The sequence below is a fragment of the Mastacembelus armatus genome, chromosome 10, assembly GCF_900324485.2.
Source record: "Mastacembelus armatus chromosome 10, fMasArm1.2, whole genome shotgun sequence".
Classification (NCBI taxonomy): domain Eukaryota; kingdom Metazoa; phylum Chordata; class Actinopteri; order Synbranchiformes; family Mastacembelidae; genus Mastacembelus; species Mastacembelus armatus.
The window spans coordinates 18,611,887-18,637,646 of record NC_046642.1 but is presented as its reverse complement, the minus strand read 5'-3'; the positions used below and the strand labels follow the sequence as shown (position 1 = coordinate 18,637,646).

The 25,760-nt window shown below is 41.0% G+C and overlaps 2 protein-coding genes across 3 annotated transcripts; both read right to left on the bottom strand.

The window, feature by feature from the left end:
• Positions 1-93: 93 nt before the first annotated feature.
• rps6kal (ribosomal protein S6 kinase a, like) lies at positions 94-17,674 on the bottom strand. The gene is made up of 22 exons (XM_026330206.2): positions 17,320-17,674; positions 14,720-14,779; positions 14,492-14,608; positions 14,326-14,407; positions 14,143-14,223; positions 11,851-11,930; positions 10,929-11,035; positions 10,098-10,135; positions 9,719-9,861; positions 9,550-9,620; positions 9,348-9,436; positions 9,042-9,106; positions 8,356-8,458; positions 8,061-8,185; positions 6,531-6,653; positions 5,855-5,944; positions 5,606-5,764; positions 5,356-5,517; positions 5,077-5,153; positions 4,810-4,927; positions 4,387-4,527; positions 94-1,333 (listed from the first exon to the last, which is right to left on the bottom strand). The coding sequence occupies exons 1-22, from the start codon at positions 17,344-17,346 to the stop codon at positions 1,208-1,210; spliced, it is 2,184 nt and encodes a 727-aa protein (XP_026185991.1). The 5' UTR covers positions 17,347-17,674; the 3' UTR covers positions 94-1,207.
• A 750-nt stretch (positions 17,675-18,424) lies between these two features.
• Positions 18,425-25,760, bottom strand: hdx (highly divergent homeobox). 2 transcript variants are annotated; one of them, XM_026331321.2, is made up of 11 exons: positions 25,585-25,760; positions 24,081-24,242; positions 23,723-23,869; positions 22,281-23,462; positions 22,135-22,191; positions 21,817-21,963; positions 21,259-21,457; positions 21,101-21,180; positions 19,278-19,379; positions 19,022-19,144; positions 18,425-18,913 (listed from the first exon to the last, which is right to left on the bottom strand). In XM_026331321.2, exons 2-11 carry the CDS (start codon positions 24,144-24,146, stop codon positions 18,644-18,646), a joined length of 2,373 nt encoding a protein of 790 aa, XP_026187106.1. In that variant the 5' UTR covers positions 24,147-24,242; positions 25,585-25,760; the 3' UTR covers positions 18,425-18,643. The 2 variants fall into 2 exon arrangements, with proteins under 2 accessions (XP_026187106.1, XP_026187107.1); XM_026331322.2 differs by having other exon boundaries at positions 19,278-19,376.

Here is a 25,760-nt window from a genome sequence, read left to right as displayed (position 1 = left end):
CTTTAAGAAATTTTACTGATGACTTGCCCAGTTGTCTCTACTGAGTGACAGAAGAGTGGGGTGCATTTTTGTGAGCGATCAAACCACGCTGAATGCATGTCAATAATGATCTTTAATGTCAATATATACAGAACTTGAAAGAAAAATAGAATTTTAAAAATTAAATGAAATAAATACAATATCATACAATTTCCACAATGTCTTTTTGAAGAGATATCCATGGAAAATTTTTTTTTTTTTTTTTTTTTTAAATTCAGCCTCTCTGGTTTGACGGTGTGCGTCCCATCCCCCCCAGAGAAATCCCTACAGCTCCCCCACATGTTCTTCATCTTCATTATATATATATATATTTATATTTTTTGCAAACTACAATGTCTGTTATTCTCACCACACTGTTTAACCTTCAAAATCTAGACATTATCTTTTGTCCATCTGCAGCTTATTTTACCTCCTTTGATACACTGTTAACATCACAAAGTAACATGAGTCAGACAGGGAATTGTAAGGGAAAGAAGTACAGGTTGTGTCCACACATGCATTTATGTTACCAAAAGTGCTGTTAGATGATTTTGATCCTGAGAGAGTTTTTAAAATCCACCACTAGTAGAACCAAATCTTTTTGTTCTTAAGCGAGGAAACAGTCTGACAATGGCCCTCAGTCAATATCATCATGCCAACACTCTCAGACATAAACCATAAGTTCACTTTGAAGACATTAAAGAGAGAGAAAACAAACGAGGGAAGGAGCGAGAACTGAAGAGTAGGATGGCAGAGTGCAGATGAAGAGCAGTGGGGGAGGGGGGGGCACAGTTTACTGAAGCAGCTTTAAATCAGCCAATCACAGTGAAGGAGAACATCAGCTGGTGCGTTTCTTTCTCACACGAAGAAGAAAGAATGAAAGGCGAGGAGGGCAAGTGCATATGAAAGCTGTGGAAATAAATACAAGTCTGTCTCCCCAGCAGTAACAGTTATGTGAGTTTTCCCTCTTCCTCAGCTGACTTCTTCACAACGTAGCCTCGTCCAGTGTGCGTGCGCACATGTGAGGTGGGTGTGAGTGCATATGTTGGGGGGTGGCAAATAAATAGATTAAAAAGGGAGACAGCAGATCAACTGGCCAGAACTACGGTCTGCGTGTGTGTGCGCGCGTCTGTTTGCCTGTGAGAGTTCGACAGAGTGAGGTCAAAACTGGAGGGCGTGTGGTATGTGTCTACATGTCTGTTGAGGTGAGTTTCTTCATGCTGCGTCTCTGGGCTAGACTGGAGGCTGCCACAGGCTCCAACACTGGCTGACTTGTCTTCTGGCTCAGTGCTGAGTAAGTGGCAGCCATGGCTCCCTGGGAAAAAAAACAAAACAAAATGGACACTTGGCTTTAAAGTCTAAACTGAACATCACACTCCAGCAGCTCGTTGATGCTGGTTTAGCTGCCGTGAACAGAAAACTGCATTATGTTCCTTGTGTGACTGGATAGACCAGTTCTGTACTAATGCATGAAACCAAGTGTTGGTTTGTTACTGTAAATACATTTATGCTGCACAGTTTACCATAGATATGTAAAAACAACTTAACACATTTATTCAGCAGCAAAACATTTTCTGGACAACATATTTAAATTTTTGGTTTATCAAGTAGTAACATGTTATAGATTACAGATTTAATAATAACATGCAGGCTTTTCCAACTTTTAATTACAAACTAAAATCAGTGAGGCGTTGTCAAGTTTCAGTGTCAGTTTTTAAATCAGCCACCAGATGTCACTGTACTTGCTTTGTTTAAAGTTGCAAAGCTTTGACTCTTTTTTCATAAATAGAGAGAAAGCCCCAAAGCTTCAACAACACATCACTCCAAAAGCCTAAAAGCTAAAGTGACATAGTTAAATATCTTGTTTGATCAACACAACATAACCCAAATGAATTTAGTACACAACCATGCAAGACAAAAGGTCAGTAAACGCTGTATTTTTAGCAAGATACCTGCTTGATGTAATTAGCAGAAGTACTGATAGACAAAGTGCTTGACTGGTAAGAGTTCCAGGAATGGAGTCTAACATAGGAAAGCTCACAGGTACGCAAATAGCAGCTGGTAATGGCTGTGGTGTTGAGTGGGGCTGTTCAGTATAAACTATTTGTCAGACCTTGAATGTGGGAGAGAGAAAAGCAAGAATAGATCTCCGACAGCAGTGAGATTCATGACTAAGAGCAACATGATGAATGTACAGTCATCAGCAACAGAACTAAGACTGAAGAGTGGAAACACAATGTGTAGAAGGCAAAACTGAATGTAACCAGCGTGAAACCACTGACCCATCAACTCTGCCTGATGTGAACCGTACAGACTGGTGGTGAGGTGGTATGACGCTGGAAATCTTTCAATAACACTATAATTATGTATAGAGCTCATGGATGTCACTATTGTCCTTTAATGGTAAGCACAGTAAAACAACACTGGTGTTAAACTTGATTCCAGGCAGCGGTCTTGTTTATGCTGATGGTTTTCACAGACACCAGACCTCAGAAATAACAAAGGAGTGTGGGGGTGAGGAGGAACAGGCTGTTCACTGCATGAAAACTTGTACCATGGGCCAAGATCTTTTCAACATGTTGTTGAAGCTCTGCCTTGAAAAACACAGGTTCTTCTGGAGTTCATAAGGCAAGTATAACACAGAGATGCTGTATTTCTATGGCTGGGAACTAATTTTCAGCCAAAGCTGGAATTAACACATAAGTCTTCCTTGTCTGCTTATATATTGCATTACATGAACCACAATTTTCTGTGATGGCACCAATGGGGATTATAGATAAATCTGCAGAGGCTACACAGGACTCCCTGTAGTTTAGGTGGTGAAGAGAGAACTCTGCAAAGTGAAGCTCTCAATTTACTGTTGATCTTTGTTCCAAACCTCACCTATGATAACAGGCTTTGGGCTGTTTCAGAAAGAACAAGATCACAGATAGAAGCAGATTACTGTGCAGAGTGGCTGGCCTCTCTCCGCATGACTGGGTAGGGAGTTCAGCAATTTGAGAGTGCTTCAGCACACACATCAGGAGAAACCTAAGGGAGAAGGTAAGGATGCTGACCAGGAAGGAGGAGGTAGGAGATCTAACAATAACTGACTAATTTCCACGATGTGGAGTAATGGAGGACAAGGACAACCGCTCTGTGCTGTTTTTCCTTGTGATTTTTTTGTGTTCGAGTGTGGTCATGTTAATATGGTCCACATGATTTTATGATTTAAGTACAGAGTTTCTGAAAACCACCAGTTCACGACTGATGAATGAATGCTGATGTCTTTATACTGGCACTGTCCCTTTTATTTGTGTTAAATATTCTTGTCTCATATATAAAATATTGTATATAATGCTTTTTAAGATATTTTTCAGACTTGAACAAAGACAATTTATGGCCCTTTCCACAACATAATAAACACACACACACACCAGAGCTATCTAATTACTGTATAATGATATTAAGAAATTTGCAAATTTACATATAAACTACCACAATTTATAAATCAAATATTATTTTTTAACCTTTATTTATTCAGGATGATTTCACTGTGAGGAAACCTCTTTCACAGGAACACCCTGATTACATTCACGCAGTTGCACAGTTCACACCTTGAAGCTGCCAAATACAACCACAGTGAAACCTGCTGGCACTGAGCAGCTCCACTGCAGTGCCAATGAAGAGTCCACGTGAGGATCAGGGACATCAGTCCTGTTGCAAGACTAATCCTTCAACCAGCACATTACATTATATCAGAAGTTATATATGCTATGGCCTTAGAAATGTCTAGACCATAGAGTGGATTCATTATTCAGAATTAGAAAATCATCAATATTGTCATGTTTTCTAAATGTGCTAATGACATCACTGGGGTTGTTTTGTATGTTTGCACACAAAATCTGGTAATCTTTCTTCAAATGCAAAGACTATCTGACAGTCTCTGCAATCAACTGGAGTGCACCACTGGACATTGCAACAAGTCATTGACATAATCATTTGACATAATCATATGTGACTTCGCCTAATGGTTGGACAGGTGCAAGTCTTTGCAGCACTCTGCCAAACATCTACATAAGATGCAAAAAAAATAGACTTGGCTCAATCAGAACAACAGGTTTTCTCATATTTTGGAACATTAAACCTGTCAAGTTGATGTGATTTCTCATTAGTCTGAATCATGTCAAAACATGTGACCTTTCCTGTTTAAAAATAAGACTTTTATGGCCTTAAATCTTTAAAACCATATGTAAAGACCTTCTAGACTTGAGAAACCATCAAAATCTCATGAAGGTTCACATGTGCTGCAACTCATCTTTAAATTCTACTTCATGGTAACAAAAGGTCCCGAGTGTCTGTCTGTTACTTAAAGGGATGTATACTTACTTTGACAAGGTGTGGTGCATCATGGCGTGTGAGCTGGAAGTGTGGTAGAGTATCTCTGCAGGTGATCCAGGAATGTTTTAGAACCTGTTCTGCTGTGTATCGCTGGTGAGGGTCCACATGAAGCATATGGGACAACAGGTCCTGGAAGAGTGAGAAATGCAGGTGAGGAAAAGAAGTGTTCTTCTCTCTCTTAATCCAGCCTGTTAATAGCTGCACAAGTCTGAGGCCGTAATGAACAGCTTTATAATGTTCTGAAACATTTGGATCATTTTGAATTTCGTCTCCCTGTCCCCTCTCACCTGGCCTAAAGAAGTAAAGTAATGCATAAATATAACAATGCACATAATAAAAGCTTTGGACTTTGAAAATAGGCTTCAGAAGCACCAACCAGTGAAAAGCTGTTTTCACAGTCACTGTATTTACCTTTGAGGAGTCTGATACAGTATCCCAGTTACCTCCTGTCAAAGAAAACTTTCCAGAACCTATTCGGAGAAGGATTTCCTCTGGTGTATCATTTGGCCCATTGGCAAATGGTGTGTACCTGATGGGGAGATAAAAAACATGAGTCAAGAAAACACATATTACACATAAAACACGTATTACATGCCAAACTTTTAATGTCACCTAATAGGCAAAGCCTGTGACATAAGTGCTGTTGTACATTGCTGTTGTCCCTGATTGTAGTCTTACCCTGCCAGCATGGTATATAGTAGAACTCCAAGACTCCATATGTCACAGGCTGCATCATAACCTTGCCGCATTAGTACCTTGGAGAAAGACTCGTCATTAGAGACTCATTATTAACAATGCCACTACATTTGATTACATGCAACTTTTCATTCTTTGTCCACTTTATTTCCATTGTACTGTTGCATCACCTCGTAGGTGTCTAGGTGCCACACATATTTTCTACAAACCAGTTTCTACATATTTTCAGACTCTTTGGTGCCTTTGCCTCCTCTCTCTTACCTCTGGTGCCACAAAGTTAGCAGTGTAACAGGGCGTGAGTAGGAGGCCATTGCCTCCCCGAAGCTGCTTGGCAAATCCAAAGTCACAGATCCTGATGGAGTCGGGATTTCCCGAGTCATCCATATACAGGATGTTACTGGGCTTCAGGTCTCGGTGTACCACCTGTGGAGAACAGAAGACAATATTAGAAAAACAAAAGAATGATCTGAATTTCATTTATGCTTGTATCTGTACAAGCGTGCTTCCTCACCCCTTGGCAGTGGAGGTAGTCAACAGTCTTGGTAATGGTGTAGAGCACAGCACTGGCCTCTCTCTCAGAGAAAAACTTCTGCCTAAGGATCTTATCCAGCAGCTCCCCTCCCTTCATCAGCTCTGTCACCAGGTATACGTACCTGCCCTCATCATACACCTGACAGACACACACAGACACACACGGTCTGTCAGTATGTTGACAGACTCTCTTACTATCCTAAAAAGCTCACACAGAAATTATACTGACATCTTTCAGAGTGATGATGTTTGGATGCTGTCCATATCGCATCAGGATTTCAATCTCCTCAGAGGGGTCCCTCTTGCTTTTGTCTATAATCTGAAACATGTGAAAACAGACAACAGTAGTTGTAGAGTATATCTTGACAGGTCAAATGTACTTAAAAATCTAAGCTGTCTCAGAAATGAAATAAAAATTAAAAAAAATTAAAACAGTAAACCATTGCCCTAACAAAGTTTTGAGAAGCCTCTCCAATATACCTTCAGAAGTTTAAGTTGAGCTGCCCTCTGCTGGTGTACTGGCATCACTAACCACTTTTACGTAAAAACCACTACTCAAGCAATTTCACACATCAAGGTTTGAATCATCCTCCATACAGCCACATTACAGATGCATATATGTAAAGTGTGCGTTCATTTTACCAAAAACAATTTTAATTTAATCTTTAAGCTCACTAACATTTAAAAATCACTGCTTTTTAAAGGGTACCTATTGTAGTCTTCAAATTGGATTCTTATCTGTGTAGAATATAACGTTACTGTAGATTTTAATTTAAATAAAACAAACAAGTTCACCACATGTGGACTGTCAGTGCAAGTATTGTTTATTTGATTTGAGCAGACAAGTTTTAATTTATAAATCAAATTTAATTTAATAAGCAGCTGCTGTTTGTGTATCTGGCTACCTTCACAGCATAGTCCATGGCAGTGACTCGGTGTACACAGCGTTTACAAATGGAGTAAGAGCCAACTCCAATGTCCTCCTGCAGCTCGTACAGATCAGAGAACTTGGCTGAGTTCCCGTGCATCTGTAAAAGAGAGAAGACATTAGCTGACATGTTACATTCTGTAACAATAATTAGATATGTTTTGTATAGGTTTTAAGTACCTCCCAAGCCATGCCTAACAATTATTTTCATGTGCTGTGATTATTCACAAATTCCCACAATGTCGCCACAATCCTTGGTTAGACCTTAAGTCCTTAAGTGTGTTGCATGTCAGATCATCCTGGCATTTTGAGCTCACAACAGCTCAATTTAACATGTTTATTCACAAATATACAAACAGTGGAACTTGAGTGGTAATGTTACTACATGTTTAGCAGTCAAACTGTCAGAACAGTTTTACTGCCAATGTTGTATCTGGCTCCCTGTTCACAGACTGCAAAACAGCAAAGTGCTGTCAAATTAACAGTTGCAGGTGTGAAAGTGTGCGTTTCCATTCGCATTGAAAGTTTAAGAAGACAGTCGATAATTGTGACTATTTTGCATCTAATTATTTTTCTATATTTCTGCTATCATGCAGATTATCTAAATTTCCCATCATTGAACAAAAACTGTCAGCCTTTGCAGAATATAAGCTAAGAAAAAAAATCTATTGGTTCTTCAGGACACTGGCTACCAGTAGACTCAAGAAGGAATGTGTTTTTCAGCACCAGAGAAGCACTACATGGATTGTAACAACTACAATGTTGTGATAATTGTTCAGTCACATTTACAGATGTGCTAACTAGAGTGTTATCTCCCTGTCAACAGTGGCTCAATTAGCTTTTGCGAAGGCTGCCTGCAATGTGAAATCTAAGCATCCACAGTAACGATGAATACACTTCTAATCAGTGTCCATCCATCCATCTTCTATACCCGCTTTTCCTGGTTCAGGGTCACGGGGATCTGCTGGAGCCTATCCCAGCTCTCTCTCGGGTGGAAGGCAGGGGTACACCCTGGACAGGTCACCAGTCTGTCGCAGGGCCACATATAGACACACAAAGACAGACAACCTCACACACTCACACTCACTCCTACGGGCAATTTTAGAGTCACCAATCAACCTAACATGCATGTTTTTTGGACTGTGGGAGGAAACCGGAGTACCCGGAGTAAACCCACGCAAGCACAGGGAGAACATGCAAACTCCACACAGAAAGGCCGGGATGCGAACCCACGACCTTCTTGCTGTGAGGCAACAGTGCTAACCACTCAGCCACCATGCTGCCCCTCTAATCAGTGTCCTATTGCAAAATGGTTTAAGTCCTCTAATGGAGACAACAGGATTCATTCTTTAACATTTTTTCACTGACTGAGCTTAACACAAAAGATGAAAAGTGAAAAAAATACATTTGTGTGTGACTCTAAGATATTAGTTAATAGGGTAATACTGAATTCACTCCGTAAATAGCAATACAGGGCACAAACAAATCAGAGAAAATGTGTGCTCACCTGAACTATAGGGAGTATGCTGACCAGTGGGGAGCTCTTGTTCTCATCCATAGGGGTTGGAGCAACAAAACTGAAGCCTTTGAAGAGCTGATGGGCATTAGCACTGGGTGGGATACCTGGGGAGTCTAAACATACAAAGATAATTCATAATATAGACAGATATACATACAAACACCCACTAAATTTCAGTGTAGTAGTCAGTAGTCATTAGCAGTTTCCATGGCTGCAGGAGTGGCCGTTGCTTTTAAGCTGAAAAGCGTGTGAATAGAACGTGTTTGTGTAGGTGTAGATTTACCTTTAGGCGTTTTAGCAGTGAACTCGGGGTCAAAGCAGAACGTATCATCTGGTTTACCTGCTGCTGGCTTGAATGGGGGCTGCAGCTCTCTCCTGTACAGTTTCTAAAGAAAATGCAGGTACACACACGCAGAAAACACACATACATGTTAGAAAGCAAACTATACCACAAGCAATTTGGAGAGAGTGAACATATCAGGAAGAGAAGCCAAGACCCCTCCCAGATTAACCCTCTACAGCTTGGTCCAGCCAATAGCATCCTGCTGGCTCTTAAACACTCATGCAGGGATATTGGTGTACACACAGTGAGACCTGGCCCTCTGCCCAGACACAGACACAGACACAGACACAGACACAGACACAGACACAGACACAGACACAGACACAGACACAGACACAGACACAGACACAGACACAGACACAGACACAGACACAGACACAGACACAGACACAGACACAGACACAGACACAGACACAGACACAGACACAGACACAGACACAGACACAGACAGTGTGGGTAAGAGTGATGGCCAGTAGTCACCAAGCCAACTGTTTGTTAGGTGTGATACCTCAATAGAAGCTGGGAGAGTTTTATATGAGTGTGCATGTGTGGATCTGTGAGAAATGAGGGGTGTGGGTGTGAGTGTGTGTGTGTGTGTGTGAGTGAGTGAATGCGTGCATGCTTACATTCCAGTCGATGGTGGAAAAGAAAGCATGGCGTTTGATCTCCTCCACTCCATCAGGTCCAGCCCCTAAACACACAGATCACACTGGTTTGTTTAACCTGGCACGCTTCTTTTTTATTGTTTTCAGAGGATTAACACACATTTTTCTCTCAGTTGTTTTCAGCATGTAATTAAAGTGGATTCCAAAATGTTAACAGGCTCAAGCTAAGCAAGTGTTGCAATGTAAGAATCAACACACCTCACTTTCCTTTATTCTAACAGGTATGTTAGACGCGCACGCATACACACACGCACACACACACTTTACCTAGTCTGTTAGCAGGGTTGCGTTTAAACAGCATTCTCAGCAAACTCTGGGCTTCCAAACTTAGGAACTGAGGCATTCCCAGCTTAGCTCTGGAGGGGAGAAAAGAGCGACAGATGACAAGCAATCACTTGCTGTATATATGAAGACTTTTAAAACTCAAATCATATATCATGTCGAGATCAGGCTGCACATAAACACTCACTTGAGAATCATGTTCATGGTCTCATTGCGGTCTTTCCCTTGGAATGGTAATGTCCCTGTTAGCATCTCAAACTGTAAACACAGTGGGGAAAAAAGGCAACAGAGTCTACATGAATTTTTTTAGTTCATATAAATGTCAAAGCAAATAGGTTTGTGTTAAGCTTGTGTACCATAAGTACTCCCAGAGACCACCAGTCTGCACTTTGTGTGTGTCCTCTCCTGTTGACCACCTCAGGGGCCATATACTCCACCGTACCACAGAAGGAATAAGCCTTCTTATCAGCATCTACTGACTCTTTACTCAAGCCAAAGTCTGTACAAAGGACACAACAGAATAATGTCAAAATGTTAAGATACTGCATATAATTATAGTGTTTAGAATTATAATTGCTGTACATGCTGGCAAACCTGGAGAGAGTCAGTCTATGAGTAAGAAAAAAAAATGTGGTACACTTAATTACAGGCTGCGTTTGACAATCCAATTCTTCTCTACAGTTAAAAATTATGACATGTGCATTACATTAATTTAGCATTAAGTCAAAAACATACCTGTTAACTTAATGTGACCAGCTTCATCAAGTAAGATGCTGAAAGACAGGAATGGTTTTACAACAGAAGTCAGCTTTACAAAAAACTCTTTATGACAAGTTAACAATACTTCATGACAGTATTTAAGTTGTCCTGTGCTTAATTCATCTCGTCCCATCTTAATTCTACTCTGTTGTCAAACTGGAACAATTTGGAACTTTTAATTGACAGATTAATTAATTTAATTGACAGATCAGAGTATTTCAATGAAAGCCACATTGGGCACATCTGACCAAAAACTGTGAACTCATTCAGATGGTGAGGAAGGTGATACCTCATAACTGTGTGCCCTGTGTGTGTGTGTGAGTGTGTGAAAATGCTCGCAGATATGACATGATACACAAAATTAGAAAGGGAAGGCATAACATTCAATATCCCTACTCAGATCACAGCCAAAACCTAAAACAAAATTGACTGGCTTCAAGAAATGTTCTTTATAGAATTAATTTTCTTGAAAACCTAAAACGTATTCCACTAGCTTGCATCTCCCCTCAGATCAAATTGCAAAACTATGTCAATTTTTCCACTAACACATAAATTTATGTAACATGATAATTTTATTTTCAAGCTGTGCACACAGTAAAATCTCAACACTTCCCAATAAGCTCTGACCTAATGTTAGGAATCAACTGGAGCACACTATGGTGCATTAGTCAGCACATGTTAGAACTGATGTTTATATAATGAACCAAAAGTAAATTACAGCTGCGCAGGTCCTTTCTGTATTGGCAGGGTGATGTTGAGTTAGACAGTGAAAGGTCAAAAGGTGAAGGTGAGGTCTAGGATTCATACTTCTCTGGCTTGAGATCTCTGTAAACTATGCCCAGGTTGTGCAGATGGTCGAGGGCCAGGGCCAGCTCTGCAAGGTAGAATTTCACATCTTCCTCTGTAAACATAACCTGATAAGAACTGGACACATTTACTATCTGAACTCAGAGGAGAGAAATACAACAGCAAATATATATATATATATATATATAAAAAACACACACACACACACACACACACACGCGTGCACACGCACGCACACGCACACACGCACACACACACACGCACACACAAACAGCTTCAATATTAAGCTTCAGTAACCACAAAGAGAAAACGGAGTATTATTATTGTCACAACATCCACATTTCAGATAGGTTACATGATCAAGCAAGCTGTTGATTTGACACTGCTGGCAGCTTTGGTTCTGAGACATGCTTTCAACACAAGGTCTATCTAGAGAACAATGACATATTGTCTGAGTTGACTGAAAGCATTTGAAAAGAGCTGATTTGGGCCTCTAGCTGTCAACAAACTGATAATCTAACAGCGAGTAAGGATTCCAAGAAAAGCACCGGTGTTTCCATGTGGAATTAAAGTCATCATTTGAATAAAAAGCAAATAGGAAACATGAAAGACAAATGACTTGGAAATAGTTATGCTCTTTTAAAAAAAAAAAAAAAAAAAAATGCTAAACTCACACTTGTTCCATTTGTAGCTGTCACTTTAACAGTTCCTAAGGGTTTTATAACACAACGTTTTGGCAAACCTCCTTCTCAGGGCTTTTCAGATATATGTTTAAAACATTTGACGTAAAAATAAAAATATTAACATTTTTAAATAAAAAGAACATGTTGTACTCTTCGGACATAAAATGTTAACAGATGGGAAAAGGGTGCAAATAAACTTCAAGCATACTAAGAAGTAAAGCAGCAGAATGTCAGCTTACCTCTTTGGATAAACGAGTGAATACATCCCCTCCCCTGAGAAAGTCCAGTATTAAATACAGTTTCCCTTCGGTCTGGAAGGCTGGGAAGAAAAGAACCAAATCATTTATCTACAAGTTAATTACATTGTGATTTCAAAGAGATACTCAGATGTTTGGGTTACAGGGTGGCGCATGTAAACACTGAATCTCACTTAACAACAGCTTGCCGAGATTAAAAGATTTACCATAGTGGTATAATGAAAGGTAAATATTAGCTTGCTCCCATGTTATAATGAGTTTTTTGACCATCCTGTTACAAACTGATATGTGACATTGAGCAGCAAACTGTCATTTATTTAGCTGTGCAGAAAACACCAAAAATATTCTGAGAAGTGATGAAGATGTTCTGACTGGAACATGAACATGCACATAAGCATCTCAGCTCTACTTCAACCTCAACTAGTAATGTAATCTGTACAGTATGATCATACAGTGTGAAAAAGTAAGGGAACCCTTTGGAATTTACTACATGTATGTACATATTTGTCTTAAAACAAGGTCAGATTGTCATCTAAGGCACAATTAAACAAAATCGGTTTCATACAGTACCACACAAAACATTGCACTGTTGTGGTCCATAGTGAATACATCCCTCAAGCATTCAACAACGCAAATTGGAATCAGGAGATAGAAAACCTGGGGTCCAATCTATGAAATCAGATTAGAAGTCTGTGTCAGTGCTACTTTGATTCCTAAAAAACATTCAAACATTTTGAGTTAGCTGCTCACAGGAAGCCCCTGCTGATGTGAATCATGCTCTGAAAAAGAGACATCTCAGAAGATTTAAAAGACCTGCTGACTTGAAGGTGATTTCAGTGAACGTAGATATCAGTTCATCAGTCTTATACTTGTATAGCACTTTTCTACACTCAAGTGTACTCAAAGGGCTTTTACACTATTTGCCCATTCACCCACTTGCTTACACATTCATACTGAACTTCGGATATACTTTGGCCTGTGGAAGCCAAGGATTGAACCACTAACCCTCTGGTTCGTGGTCGACCTGCTCTACCTCCTGATATATACCTCCCTATGCATAACACTATTCTTACATCTTTTCTTCTTTTCTCCTCCAAGGGCAGAACATCTATGAGTTGATATTTCTGTATTCCCTTGTTCCTACCTTTTCTGTGTGGAAGAATGGTCCAGAATTCACCTGACCTGTGCAGGTGTGATCTGCTAAAGTAAGTGCTTGATTGAGCTTTTGGCAGGCAAGGACCATAACTTATGATCCATCCTGCACTCCATATTCAAAATATGAATTCTTACATTCTGTCCCACAACGTAAACCGAACAGTCGTATTGATCGGAGTTTAAAATGTGCTGATTTCATAGGGTTTATGCGATATATTATTTAAATCATACGGCTGGATTTTTTTGTTGATGTTTTCCTTATATGTACAATTTAACAATGATGATGTAATGCAGGAAGCAACATGAAGACCAATACAATCTTCTCTGTGTGCACAATGAAGTATACCTTATCTTATTGAAACCAAGGGTTTCCACCAGCACTAAGAATGTTTAATAGGTGTGTTCAATAATGAAAGATTAGAACTGTTTGTGTGTTAATAGCATAAGCATGTTGTGTTTACCTATATTTGGCACTAGGGCTGGGCGATATGGCCTAAAAAAAACAAAACAAAACAAAATCCAGATTTACGACTTAAATGCGATTTTTTTTTTTCCCCTGGCAGGTGTGCTCGTGCTGCCGCGGTCTTATCCATTTTGTAGGGCACAACATCTCTCCCACTCTGCAGCATGCCTCTGTTTGAGGTGCTGCAGTAAATTGGTCATACTGCTACCTTTGCTAGCAACAGACTTCAAACACACTTTACAGCATGGTGTTCTTTGTTCTGCGTCTGACACCGCAAAACCAAAGCAATTCCAAATTACGGATGACACTGTGCCTTTATTGGGAACGAGTTCTTCCCTGCTCACTGCCTTGTTGTTTGTGTATCTCTAATATGACAAACGTACGGGGGGAGGGGCTGAGCCCAGACGGGAACGTCGGCAGATGTTAAAGAGAAAACCAATTTTCATTCAAACAAGTCGATGTGAACTACACAGTTGAGTTGATCGACAAAATCGGTTTATCGCCCAGCCCTGCTTGGCACTATAAAAAAAAAAACGATAAAATCATATTTTTTAATCAGTGAATAGATAAAGCCAGCTCATTCCAAATGCTTCAAGAGTTCTTCTTTCCATTGTGCAGTGGTCTGTGTACTGTGTAAATACGACTGTTTCACTTACCGTAGTGCAATTTCACTATGAAGGGATGATTTACTTCCACTAAAATGTCTCTTTCCATCTTAGTGCGAACTCTGTCCCTGACTGATGAAACAGGAAGGGACAGCATTAGAGTGAAATTTCACACCAAGGACAAAACAGTAGTGTTTTTGGTGTGTATGTAAAAAGATGACAACATTGCAGTACCTTTCAAAGATGCCTTTTTTAGAACTTTCATTGCATATAACTGACCACCATCTGGACCCACGATCTTCCTGACAAGAAATACCTGAGAGAAGAGAAGTTTAGAAACACAGAAACACCTACAAACAGAGTTCACGATGAATTGGCTTTGTCTGCTCGGTTTCTTCACCTTGCCAAAAGAGCCCTGGCCGAGGACTTTGAGTAGTTCAAACTGAGATGGATCAGCTTTCTCACAGCCCTCTTTTACATGATGGGTGATAGGAATCTCCTTATATGTCCCATCATCCTACGCAAACAGTATCAGTATGAGTGAGAGAGAGAGAGAGAGAGAGAGACATAGGTATGTCATTGTACATTAACACACACGCTCCAAGACCTCAAGTCCATTATTACTTACACAGTGTGAGAAAGACTCTCCCTCCTCCATGGGCTCGTCCATGATCTGATGTCCATTGATCTGTAGCCAAACCAACAAATTCCATCAGAGGAGGCGGCAAAAGTAAACACTTTCAGAAAGCTTGTTCATCCTTGTTTTCAGCTGAGCAGGACTATGACTGCAGCTCCCACACGCCCACATGTATGATGGAACATTCAACAGATGTAATCGATGACTCATATGCAATAACAAAGCATTTTACTTGTCCAGTTGAAGCGCTATTTGGTGTCAAAAGTATGGAGTCCATAGTCTAAGCCTGTCCAGCTGCCCAGCTCTCATCCTATCCCGATAAAGCCCCTCATTATTAGCATTCTATCCTAATCCCCAGCCAGGGCAAAAACAACATGTCTGACTGGCTCTCAGAGACTGATGTTTGCTAGGGCTGCAGTCTCTTGAGGGTAGACTAGAGCCTGGTTCTTTTATGGCTTTTAGCTGGTGGTGGCAAAAAGATGCTTTCTTTATGTAACCAATGTAAGCATGTTTTGTTCTCCTGCGGGTTACATTGTGCAGCCTGTTTTATTCCTCTCTCTTGTTTATTTAAATACCCACATGCTGTGGTAATATTATCAGCAGAGCATCTGAGCATCTGGAAGTAAAGCAGACAATAGACTGACCACTATAACATTAACCAGGGCTGCATATTTCAATTTGGCGCAGAATCTCAGCCTACATCATGTATTCAGTCCAGTGTGTTTGTGTGTGTTGAATTCCATCAAGCCTCTGAAGAGAGGGGATGAGTCATAGCACTACGCAAGCCCACTCAGTGGGTGGAGCCACCAACATACACTCACGTACATCCACACAACAGAAGCCAGCCAAACAATTTCCAATACCTTAGAGCTATAGGATAATCTTAACAACATGAACGCTCGAATCACTGAAGACATTCAAGTAAGCAATGTCAAAATGCAAGCCTGGGTACATGTGTGAAGAATAACATCCAGGATAGCCAAAGCCAGGGCATGGGCCTGTGTCATAATTCACACATACATTTTCACTCCCACCTTTGCTGTGGCTTATCACGCCTTGTAACAGGGTGCAACCTACACTTGCAGCACAACCTGGCGAGCCTTTTTCAGTCATTTGAAAAAGCTGTCTGACAGCCATAAACAACACCATCTCACAATCTACTGATGCCATACTAAGTTTCACCTTCAAAAATAATAATAAAAAAAAAAACGATACAAAGCACATTAAGTAACCAGCACTGCCACCAGCCGAGGTTAGGTAGCTACTCTGATGTTTACTTCTGCATTTCTGTTTTCTTGGCAGCTTTCAGAGGCACAGCATTCAATGAATAGTAGCTTACAGAGTTTATATATGGAGAGAGAGGTTCTAACCTTTCTAAGCACTCTTATATTGAGAACAAGGTAGGGTAGGTTATTCTTGTGTCAACATAAACGGCAGCCCTTAATATGAGAAACTTAAAAAAAATAATAATAAAAAACAAACCTGTGGCACAGTTCCATATAACTATGACTTGGGGAGAGTTTGGTTCAACAAAAAACAAAAAACAAAACACTAGGGTCAGATGTGTGTGTTACAATAGCTTTCTGTTGGCTTTTAACTCGACCACAGCAGCCACACACACAGTTGGGACTGTAGGTGTTAAAGACTGCAAAGAATCCCAGTCAGAGATGGAGAGGTTAGGATGCCAGGTTGGCTTAGCTGCACATGGAAAAGCATCTCATCATGAGACCCGTGCAAAAGCAAACAACTTCTCCACTGTTGTCACAAGGCAGCATTTCAAGAAGTCTTTCAAAAAGTACCACTGATTTCACTAAAGGTCTGAGAAATTAGGCTGTAATGAACATGAGTTTACAGCACGTTAGATTTAACTGAAAGGGACTTTGTAGCGACAACATTCACCCCCTCATGTATCAATATGCTGCCAACTACGTAAATGAAAAGTTTATCGAAATTTAAGTTATTAGGTAGCGTAAAAACCTAAAACCTAACTAACGCTAGCTAACAACAGCATCACTAGTTGTTGCTCACAAACCAGCCCTGAGTTGTAGAGACGTCTGACTGAATTTAACAGGTAAACTATGGACATATTTAACCTTTCTTGAATACATACATTAAGTGATTTTACCAGGTCTTCGTTAACTAGAAGAAAGAGGTCGAGCAAAAAACTTGTCTCCCAAGTTTCAAGCCTGCGAGCTGTCAGCCTGAAAGCTAACTACATGCTAATGCTACGTACGCTAAGCTAGCTTTGAAGCAAACTCCTCCTGAGAAGTGTAAATAACAATAAAAGTCAACACGATGCCATGTGTCATTGGATGGATAAACAGCCCGTCCTCTTTGCGGAATAACGAGCGCTGGTGAAGGACCGTGCGGCCAACTATCAAACTAATAAACACCGGCAATGCAACAAAAATAAACATCTAACCAGCTGTTAGCATTAGCTGGCGTGTTAGCATGCATCACGGTGCGCTGCGGGTCGTGACGCGGATTTAAGCTCTACCCAGCCCCGCGGGTCAAGCTAACTTAACGGGAAGGCACGAACCAGACACAATGCTAAGCTTATTAATGTGCCAAAGACGAATGTATCAACTCACCTCACTACTAACGCTGTTTACCTCCATCTTGTGCCAGGAATCCTCTTTAAGTCTAAGGCATCCTAGTCCACCTAGACCCCCGCTCCACGTTGCATGCCTTCCCCTCTGTGGAAGTCCGGTTGCTCTGCTTTGGTGATCAAATGCAAGCAGTGTAGCTGCGGACCGGTATCAGGACAGGATCGAGGGGTCGGTGCGGGGAATAGCTGATGTTGATGACTGGACCATACGCTCGCCGAGAGCACCGCTACCCTGCCATAGATGCGAATATGGCGGCTACCGTGGTACCTGGTCGTCAGTGAATGAGAGTTTATTGACGTATTTATGACGCAATTCAGTTAAGGATTTCCCCCGTCTAAACCAAAGCAGCGGATCTCGGGACAGGGAGGAGGGTGAGAGGGGGACGTGCTGGCGTGGGGGGACTGGATGCTGTGAGTGACACACATGCATCCGGGCGATGGCACATTTGCTTGCGACTGAAATGATCACTGAGTTCGGTTTGCGGCTGACGCAGGATAAAATGTGGGAGCAGATCAGACTCCTCTCGTGTTGAGTCACAAATCTAAGCCCCCGATTTTAAGTGTATAAGTTGAATGTTTTAAAGCCACTGTTTCATAAGCCTGTCTATGCCTAGTCCAAGTGGAAATAAGAGGCTTAAGGCTCATCCACTTTCTCTCTCTCTCCCACACACAAGCACATCTTTGAGTGGTAAGGTAAAACTGAAAACCTACTGATTTGATACTAGTACTGATTTTATTGTATCATATAATGGACATGGTGTTGAAGCTGATCAGGGGTGTTATGTCTAGTTAAGTTAAATCTTGCTTTTCTTTCTCCCAAATGGAAACCTGAGAGCTATTGTATATTAAACATGTTTGAATTTTATAATTGGGATCTGGACAAAAGGACAGTGATCTCTATTGAAGAGATTAATGACTTGTAATTTTCTTGCATGCAACTGTAATCTACAATAAGTCAGCATTTGTCATCTTTGTTATTTTTACAGGAATGATAAAGTTATCTAGCATTTTCCCAGCTTAAGACCTACTATAATCAAATATGAACCCACATTCTGTTAAATCAGTGATACAGAGAAACACAGACATAGTTACATTAGAGGTTGTTTATTGTTTTCTCTGGAGTGGTCCAGAGCAAGGCGAATGATATGCAGTAAAAAAGGCATTTGTTAGCCCAACAGTCATAGTGAAGCATCAATCCACAGGCACTGGGCATGGAGCATGAATATACCAGAGTGTTTGTGTAAAGTAAGATCATGTGGAAGTGTGGAAACATCTGTATGTGTGTGAGCTGATGAACATGAAATAAGTCACTTTTGTTCTGTAACTGCCTCCTGCAGTAGCTCCTCTGATGCAGAGGGCTCAGTAACTTCAGTTGTTGAAACGTCCTGGTTTATGGCAACCAGTGGGACTTCTTCGTTTGCTGCAACCAGTGGAGGCTCTACGCTGCATGCACCAGCTGCTGAGGAGTTGTCGTGGTTGGAGGATGTGTCTGCTGACTCAGCAGCAGGCTGGGCTCCTCTCTCCACGGTCATGTCCCAGTCCTGGTCTGAAGGCTGAGGTAGACTGGCCATGAGTTCCTAAACATATACACAACAGTTTAGAAATTAAAAAAAAAAAAAAAAACTCTTCCCACTTCAAGGTGATACTCAGATGGATCTTGCTAGTGTGTTAATGTGACAATGTACCTGCTGTCTCTCCAGGTCATTATTTCTCACAGCACTGAGCAGGCTCTTGGTGAAGCTTGCAAGCTCCAGGTATTTTTGTTTTTGGTTCTCTAACTCGTTCTCTAGGAACTGAACTTCTTCATGCTGAAATTAAAGGATTCAGAGTGGCAAAAATTTAATTCGAAACTTGAGATTGCTGCATGGTACAAGCTTTTTTTCATTTTCTGCAGAAAGACTAGAACGAGCAATGCTTGGTCAATCTGTTGTAAGCAATCACCTTGAATTCCAGCAGGTTTTGCATTTGCTCTAGGTCTGAAGCCACATAGTCACCATCATCATCGTCTTCTTCATCATTGTCCTCATCAGTTACTTCAATCTTCTATAAAAGAACAGATTATATTAAATGATCAAAAATTCATACAATGACAAATTACATATGTATAAATATAACATGGTTATTGTGACACTATCTGCCCTGGATTTTATTCATTCTGTTCATTTATGTTAATACTTGCAAATAGTATTGCAGTTTTGGATGAATGAACTAAATATGCAGATAAGCTAGAATTTGTTTTCTCAAAGAAACAAACCATACAAACCAACTTAACTTATTTTTGTTTGTAGAAGGCAGTGCTATCTCAAATGTTTTCTTTATTAATAATACTATTATAAAGAATTGTGTTTCATGGTCTACATTAGATCAATGTTATAAACAACTGGACACAAACAACAATGATAATACTTATTAGTGATACTAATGATTATAATAATTATATAAACAATTAAGGAATAAAAACTTACAATTTCTCAGGTCAAATGAGATAAAATGTGTGATATAGCGCATTCTCCAATAAACAAACATTACATTTGAAATATTACATGAAATCTAGCAAATACTACATTATTTGCTAGATCATTTATTAAAGTTATTATTATCTCAAGCTAGGGCAGAATAAGGATCACAACACAATATTCTGAGATTAGTTATTCGCCACAATTATCCATCCATTTTTAAAGAATAGAAATAAATAAATAAATAATAGTTGCACTTATTCTTACAACGATTATTCGTTATTTGCTTGTAACAAATGCCTGTGATTGGTCAGGAAGTTTGTTTATGATTTGGAGCACACATCCTAAACATTAGTGTTAAGCCCCCCATTAAACATCTAAACCACTGGGTAACATGTCCAGGCTCACACTTGCCTATAGCAACAAGCTTATACTCTTAAAAGTACAATCAATGAGCTCTGAACAGCTCTGAATGACCTTTGATGTATGTTAATACATAGGCTTGAACGTAACCCCAACGGGTGTTGTCGTGTCTGGACGACCTTGATGCTTTCTGTGAAGATTCCAACCTGACTATTCTCTAACTAAGTCAGTTTTCCTAAGTATAGATGACAATCCTCTTCACTAGGATTACAAACTGCAGAGGAACAACTGGATGCAAGTTCACAGGTGTTTATTCACAAAACACAGTACAGACAAGGTGAGTTACCCCAGGGTATACTGCCTGTGCTCTCCCAAACTCTTTACCTTTATACTTTAAGTCAGATTGATGGTTTTCACCCCCTTGGACCACCTTCCTTCATTTTAAGGTCACACAGGTTTGTCACACAGGTTTTGCCACCATTATTTTCCCTTTTTTTTTAGACATATCTGTATATTGTTCTCCCCTCATTCCTTTTTTAAGATGTTAGGGGACCATGCCCCACCCATATCACTCCCCTATAGATGGGCAGGCTTCCCCTGCTCGCCATCCTTTATTTAGTTTTGGTATATATTTACTTTCTCTAAGACTTATTTTAGCCAAGTCTCAGTCCTGTCCATACTTGGTTTCCTGTGCATGCCATTAAGGTCTTACATACATGCCATTGATGTCTTACATACATGCCATTGATCCCACCTGTTCCCGTAGAGTATTTTGGTATTTACATGAACATGTCTTCGATAACATACACACAGGATACCTATTCAGCCTACCCATGGCCTTAGATTTCTGGGACAATACACAACAGTGTCCATCCCTAACTGACTAAATTTAATTAGAGACTTTTTAATTTAATGAGCTGTAATATTAGAGAATTAATGGCATACCACATTATTGGCCATGGGAGCAGCAGTGGACACATCTGTTCCATCTTCTTCGTCTCTGTGTTGTGAGTCAATGGTGCCATCTAGCATAAAGAACAGCATGCATGAACACTGAGAATCATAAAAAAAGTAGGCGTTGTACAAAGTGTTTATGGTCTCACCTTCAGAGAGGCAAACAGATCCCTCATCATTCATGTCATCACCAAGTTCGGGCGTCTTGAGCCGCTCCTCATCAAGGCTGAGGGCCAGTGGAGATTCATTACCTGGAGATGGGGTTGTGAATACAGCAGGTCCTCCTTTAGGTGGTGGGATTTCAATACCCATCAGGCGGTACTTTCTCCGTCTGTTACTGATCCACGTCTGCCGATCAGAAAACAGAAACAGAAAGCAGAAAGACAACATGAGTAGGTGTTAAAGACATAAACAAAAGTACTCTAAAACTCATGCATCAGTTGTTCACAATGATTGCGAAGATAAAAATCAGGAAAAATGCTCAAAATGAGTTTGCTGCTCCCATATCAATGAGTATCTGGTATATATTTATTAAAGTAAAACTGATCTAAATTGTTCAAGTAGCAGTGTTTTATTACATATTTCTAGAGTGATTTGAACAAAGTCCTCAGAGTGACGTACTGAATAGCCCAAAATAGAGATTATTCAGGACCAGACTTTATATAGTAGGAATATACAAAAGTCATTTTCAACACTGAGTTAGTTACCTTGACTATTTCAGTGTCTACGTTAAGCTGGTTCGCAGCAGCTGAGATCTTTTCCTTGCAGACTGAGCCCAGGCTGGTCATGCCTCGGTCCCAGTAGCGCTTCAGTTGGATTAGATCCCCATCACTGAACTGGGTCCGATCCTGCAGCTGAAAACACAAGCCTCTGTTTGACTGGTTACAGATCTAACAGATTTAACACAACTCTAGCTTAATAATATAACAAACAGCAGCATAATACTGATTATGTTATAAACATGTTAAGTTTAAATATTTAGAAGTCCACAATTTTATGTTGGAGTTGACAAAAAAAGGTCTTACTGTTCTTTTTCTGGAGTTGCTGATAACCCAGGGGGCAGCAGACATACTGACTGAAGTCTGCACACAAAGACATACACAATCAGTTTAAGTCTTTCAGTTCAATTTGAAGGAATGCAGCAACAACATTAGCAGCCCAGCATACTTACCTGTGAGCTGGATTCCCCTGTAAGTGAGGTCTGTGCTGTGAGGGAGTAGCTGCCCTGAAGAGGTGTGTTGCTGTGAAGTAGTGTAGCTCTGGAGCTAGTCATTGGAGGTGTGTAGCCTCCTCTAGCCACAGAGACATCAGCCCCACTTGGGCTGGCTGATGTCTGTTCCGTGTGGATGTGAGTCTGAGCGGCCATACTTGCCAGCTCCTCTTCCCTTTGCCACTCATCTTCTTCATCTCCAGTTTCCATGGCGATTGAGAAGTTATGACTCGTGTCCAGAGAATGAGGCGCCGGCCTGTGACTCTGCTGGCCTTTCTGAGTTGATGCTGGTCCAGGTTTAAGTTGGCCCAAGTCACGCTTTTCAGACAAAGTGAATACCTGCTGGATACGAGGTGTCTGTTCCAAGGAAGAGTTTTGGACTGGTAGGGACACCTTTGTCTTTTGCGCAGCAGGTGGTTGAGGTTGGGGGTTGGAGTGAGGTCTGGGCTGAAGCTGAGCCTGGGATTGTGAGGAAGAGGACCAAGGGCGTGTTTGTGTTGTACCGTACTGCCTAGTCCAGCTGTGAGGTACTACCCCGGCTCCTGCACTTACCCCTGCCTCTGCCAGGGATAAATTTCCCTTCCTGACTGCAGTGTAGACTGAAGGTCCTGAGGCAGCTGTGAGGGATGGGAGATTCTGAGACAGTGACACCAGCTTAGAATGGAGAGGTGAGGTGGTGGAGGTGTTCCTGCTCTGTAGGGCCTGGTTGATTAGAGATGAGGATGTGTGTGCAGAAAGCTCAGAGTCTGACTGAGATGTGGGTGCTGTGGGTCTCGGCCTGGAGCGGGGGATGGAGTTCAGAGAGTAGATCCCAGTGAAGATGACGTCATTATTGTTGTTGTTGTTGTTGCTCCCACTGCTAAGAGGAGAGGAAGAGGAAGGAGAGGAAGATGTTGATGAGAAAGAAGGGAAAGATGAAGATGGAGGGAGAAGGTGTACACGATTCTGGATGCTCCGCGCTGCTGCGATTTCAGGAGGAAGCAGCGCCCCCGCTGCCAGGTTGTGATTGGAAAGAGCAGCTCCAGCTAATGTATGATTGGACAGTAGACCACCAGCGAGTCCGTGACTTGATAAGGAATGAGAAACACCTCCATTCTGGTCTACCTTGGAGGCAAGTTTACGTCTTTTGTTGCCAACCCATGTCTGTAGGGAGAAAAGCAATCAGCTCAGTAACATAATTTTAAAAAACATTCTGCAGAACACTAGAGGGCCTAATTCAGCAAAGTGAAAATAATAATTCATGACTTTGTACTAGATGAAGAATTAACAGACCTATGGCCTCAATTTCTTGCCCCAGAATTACATGAGCATCTCAAAGACAATGGTGCACCACATCACAGTGAAGAGTTCTGCCTCCCTTTTGCTTGTTCAGACACACATACAAGCACATTTTATTTGCCTACCCGAACAACGCTGAAGTCCAGTTTGGCCTCCTGAGCACATTGCAATATTAGCTGGAAGCAAGCCTTGCTCTGATTGGTCATCCCATTCTCATAGTAACGTTCCAGGATCCTCTGCTGTTCAGCTGTAAACACTGACCGCAGGTTCATCTGAGAGAACCATAGAGATAAAGTGCTCCCGAGAATTAGTCTTACATAAGAACTGGATACCAGTCAGAGTTCACTGACAGATTGTTAGGTTAAAAAGATCAAAGTTTTATTGTGAACTTAGAACTTCATAAGTTGCAATACAATAAAATCATATTAATTTATTAGATTTTTTTCCTATCCCATATTTGAATGCATTTCTCTATATACTTACAGTCTGCAGGCCACGTCTCTGTGGCCATGCATCCATTCTGCTACTGGAGGGGAACGGGGCAGCCATGCAGATCACAGCAAAACCGCCATATTTCTAGGTTAACACTAGTTGGATTGCACTCATCCTGTCTCATTGTACCTGGCACCCTGCTGAGTAATGTGGCTGAGGAGAAAACACAGCGGACGTAAACATATTTAGGACAGTACATAACAGCAAAAAATAAATAAATAAAAATTATAGCATCTCATTATAAGCAGATTTCTGTTCAACAATATCAGTTTCATTATGTTGTAGAGAAACAGTCAACACATTGTCATATATTACACAGCTTTGAAAAAAAAAGTTTCATCAACCACTGTGAAGCTGAAAAACATACAACAGGCTGTCAATCAATGTATAATAAGCTGTGACAAAGCCACTGTGTAAAACCAATAACACTATCAATCAAGCTAATACGTTGTAACTAGCAAGCCACTTGTATTTATCAAATGAAAACCCTTTTTAGTGCCTCTGGATAAACCCTGGAGGTACAACTACACATTTATTAATTACACACGTTTAATTAACCCGACCTTTTTGGTAAAACCAAAACATGTAATGTAAAAAAATAAAATAAAATCTAAGGTTAACTTAAAAGAAAATTGCAGCTTTAGACACGGGATGGTTAAATATTGAAGCCAGTTAATGAACACAACTTGGCTACAAAAAGGTATGTGTTATAAACAGTAAAGGAACAGTGTTGTTATGTAATGTTATTGTAATGTTGTTGTTTTTTTGGGCACAGCTTGCTTAACTTTTTCAACGTACCACAAAAACGGTGACACCAATAGGTCGAATGGCATGAAGGTGAATTGTAAATATTGGAAACGCTTGGCAGAAGAGCTGTGTTCGGTCAGTCCGGCGGGGAAGGGGGGAAACGAAAGGCAGGTAAGCAGCCTGGGTAAAGCTGAAACACCTGAACTTTGAAACAGCGGTGGCCAAGTTTGAAAAACAGCTACTAACAGGAGGAGGTTTTAATAAACAGGCACACACGGGAATGTTGTGTGACCAATAAGCATCCAGCTGGTTTATTTTGGCAGGCTGACTGCGCATGGCTACAGACAATATGGAAACATTAACATTACGGGGAGAATTAGTTTGTTAGCCACCGCCAGGGCAACTGCCCCGGGATTCAGAAACACGTTTAACCACACAGGACTCACATGCCGTAACTTTGCGACTGAGAGACAGACAGTAAACAAACCGGGTAAGCGCCGCATCACCACAATGGCCACACACACGGGCAGCTTACGTTAGCTTACAGGCCCGAGCGGCCATAGCCGAGCCAGCTATGCTAGCCTTAGCGTAGCTTCCCCACTGGATAGCTGCAGCTAAACTTTTCCTTCAAATCTCTGATTTCCCGACCCTGGCATGGCCATTCTCGCAGACCCTGGCTTCAAGCGGATATGAATAAAAACGATCCAGGATTGCCCAAAGCGAAAAGTATAATCACTTCCCTGCTTACCATTTTTGATGCCAAAATCAGACGGACGTCCAAATTCAGCAGATTTCTTCACCAGCCCCCTTTGCTAGACAATGAAATCAGAACATCCGATCATCAATTCTAATCATGATTGTGACGTGTTAGCAGACATGGGCCAATGGGGGCTCGAGATCATCGCTGTGACATTCGGGGGGACT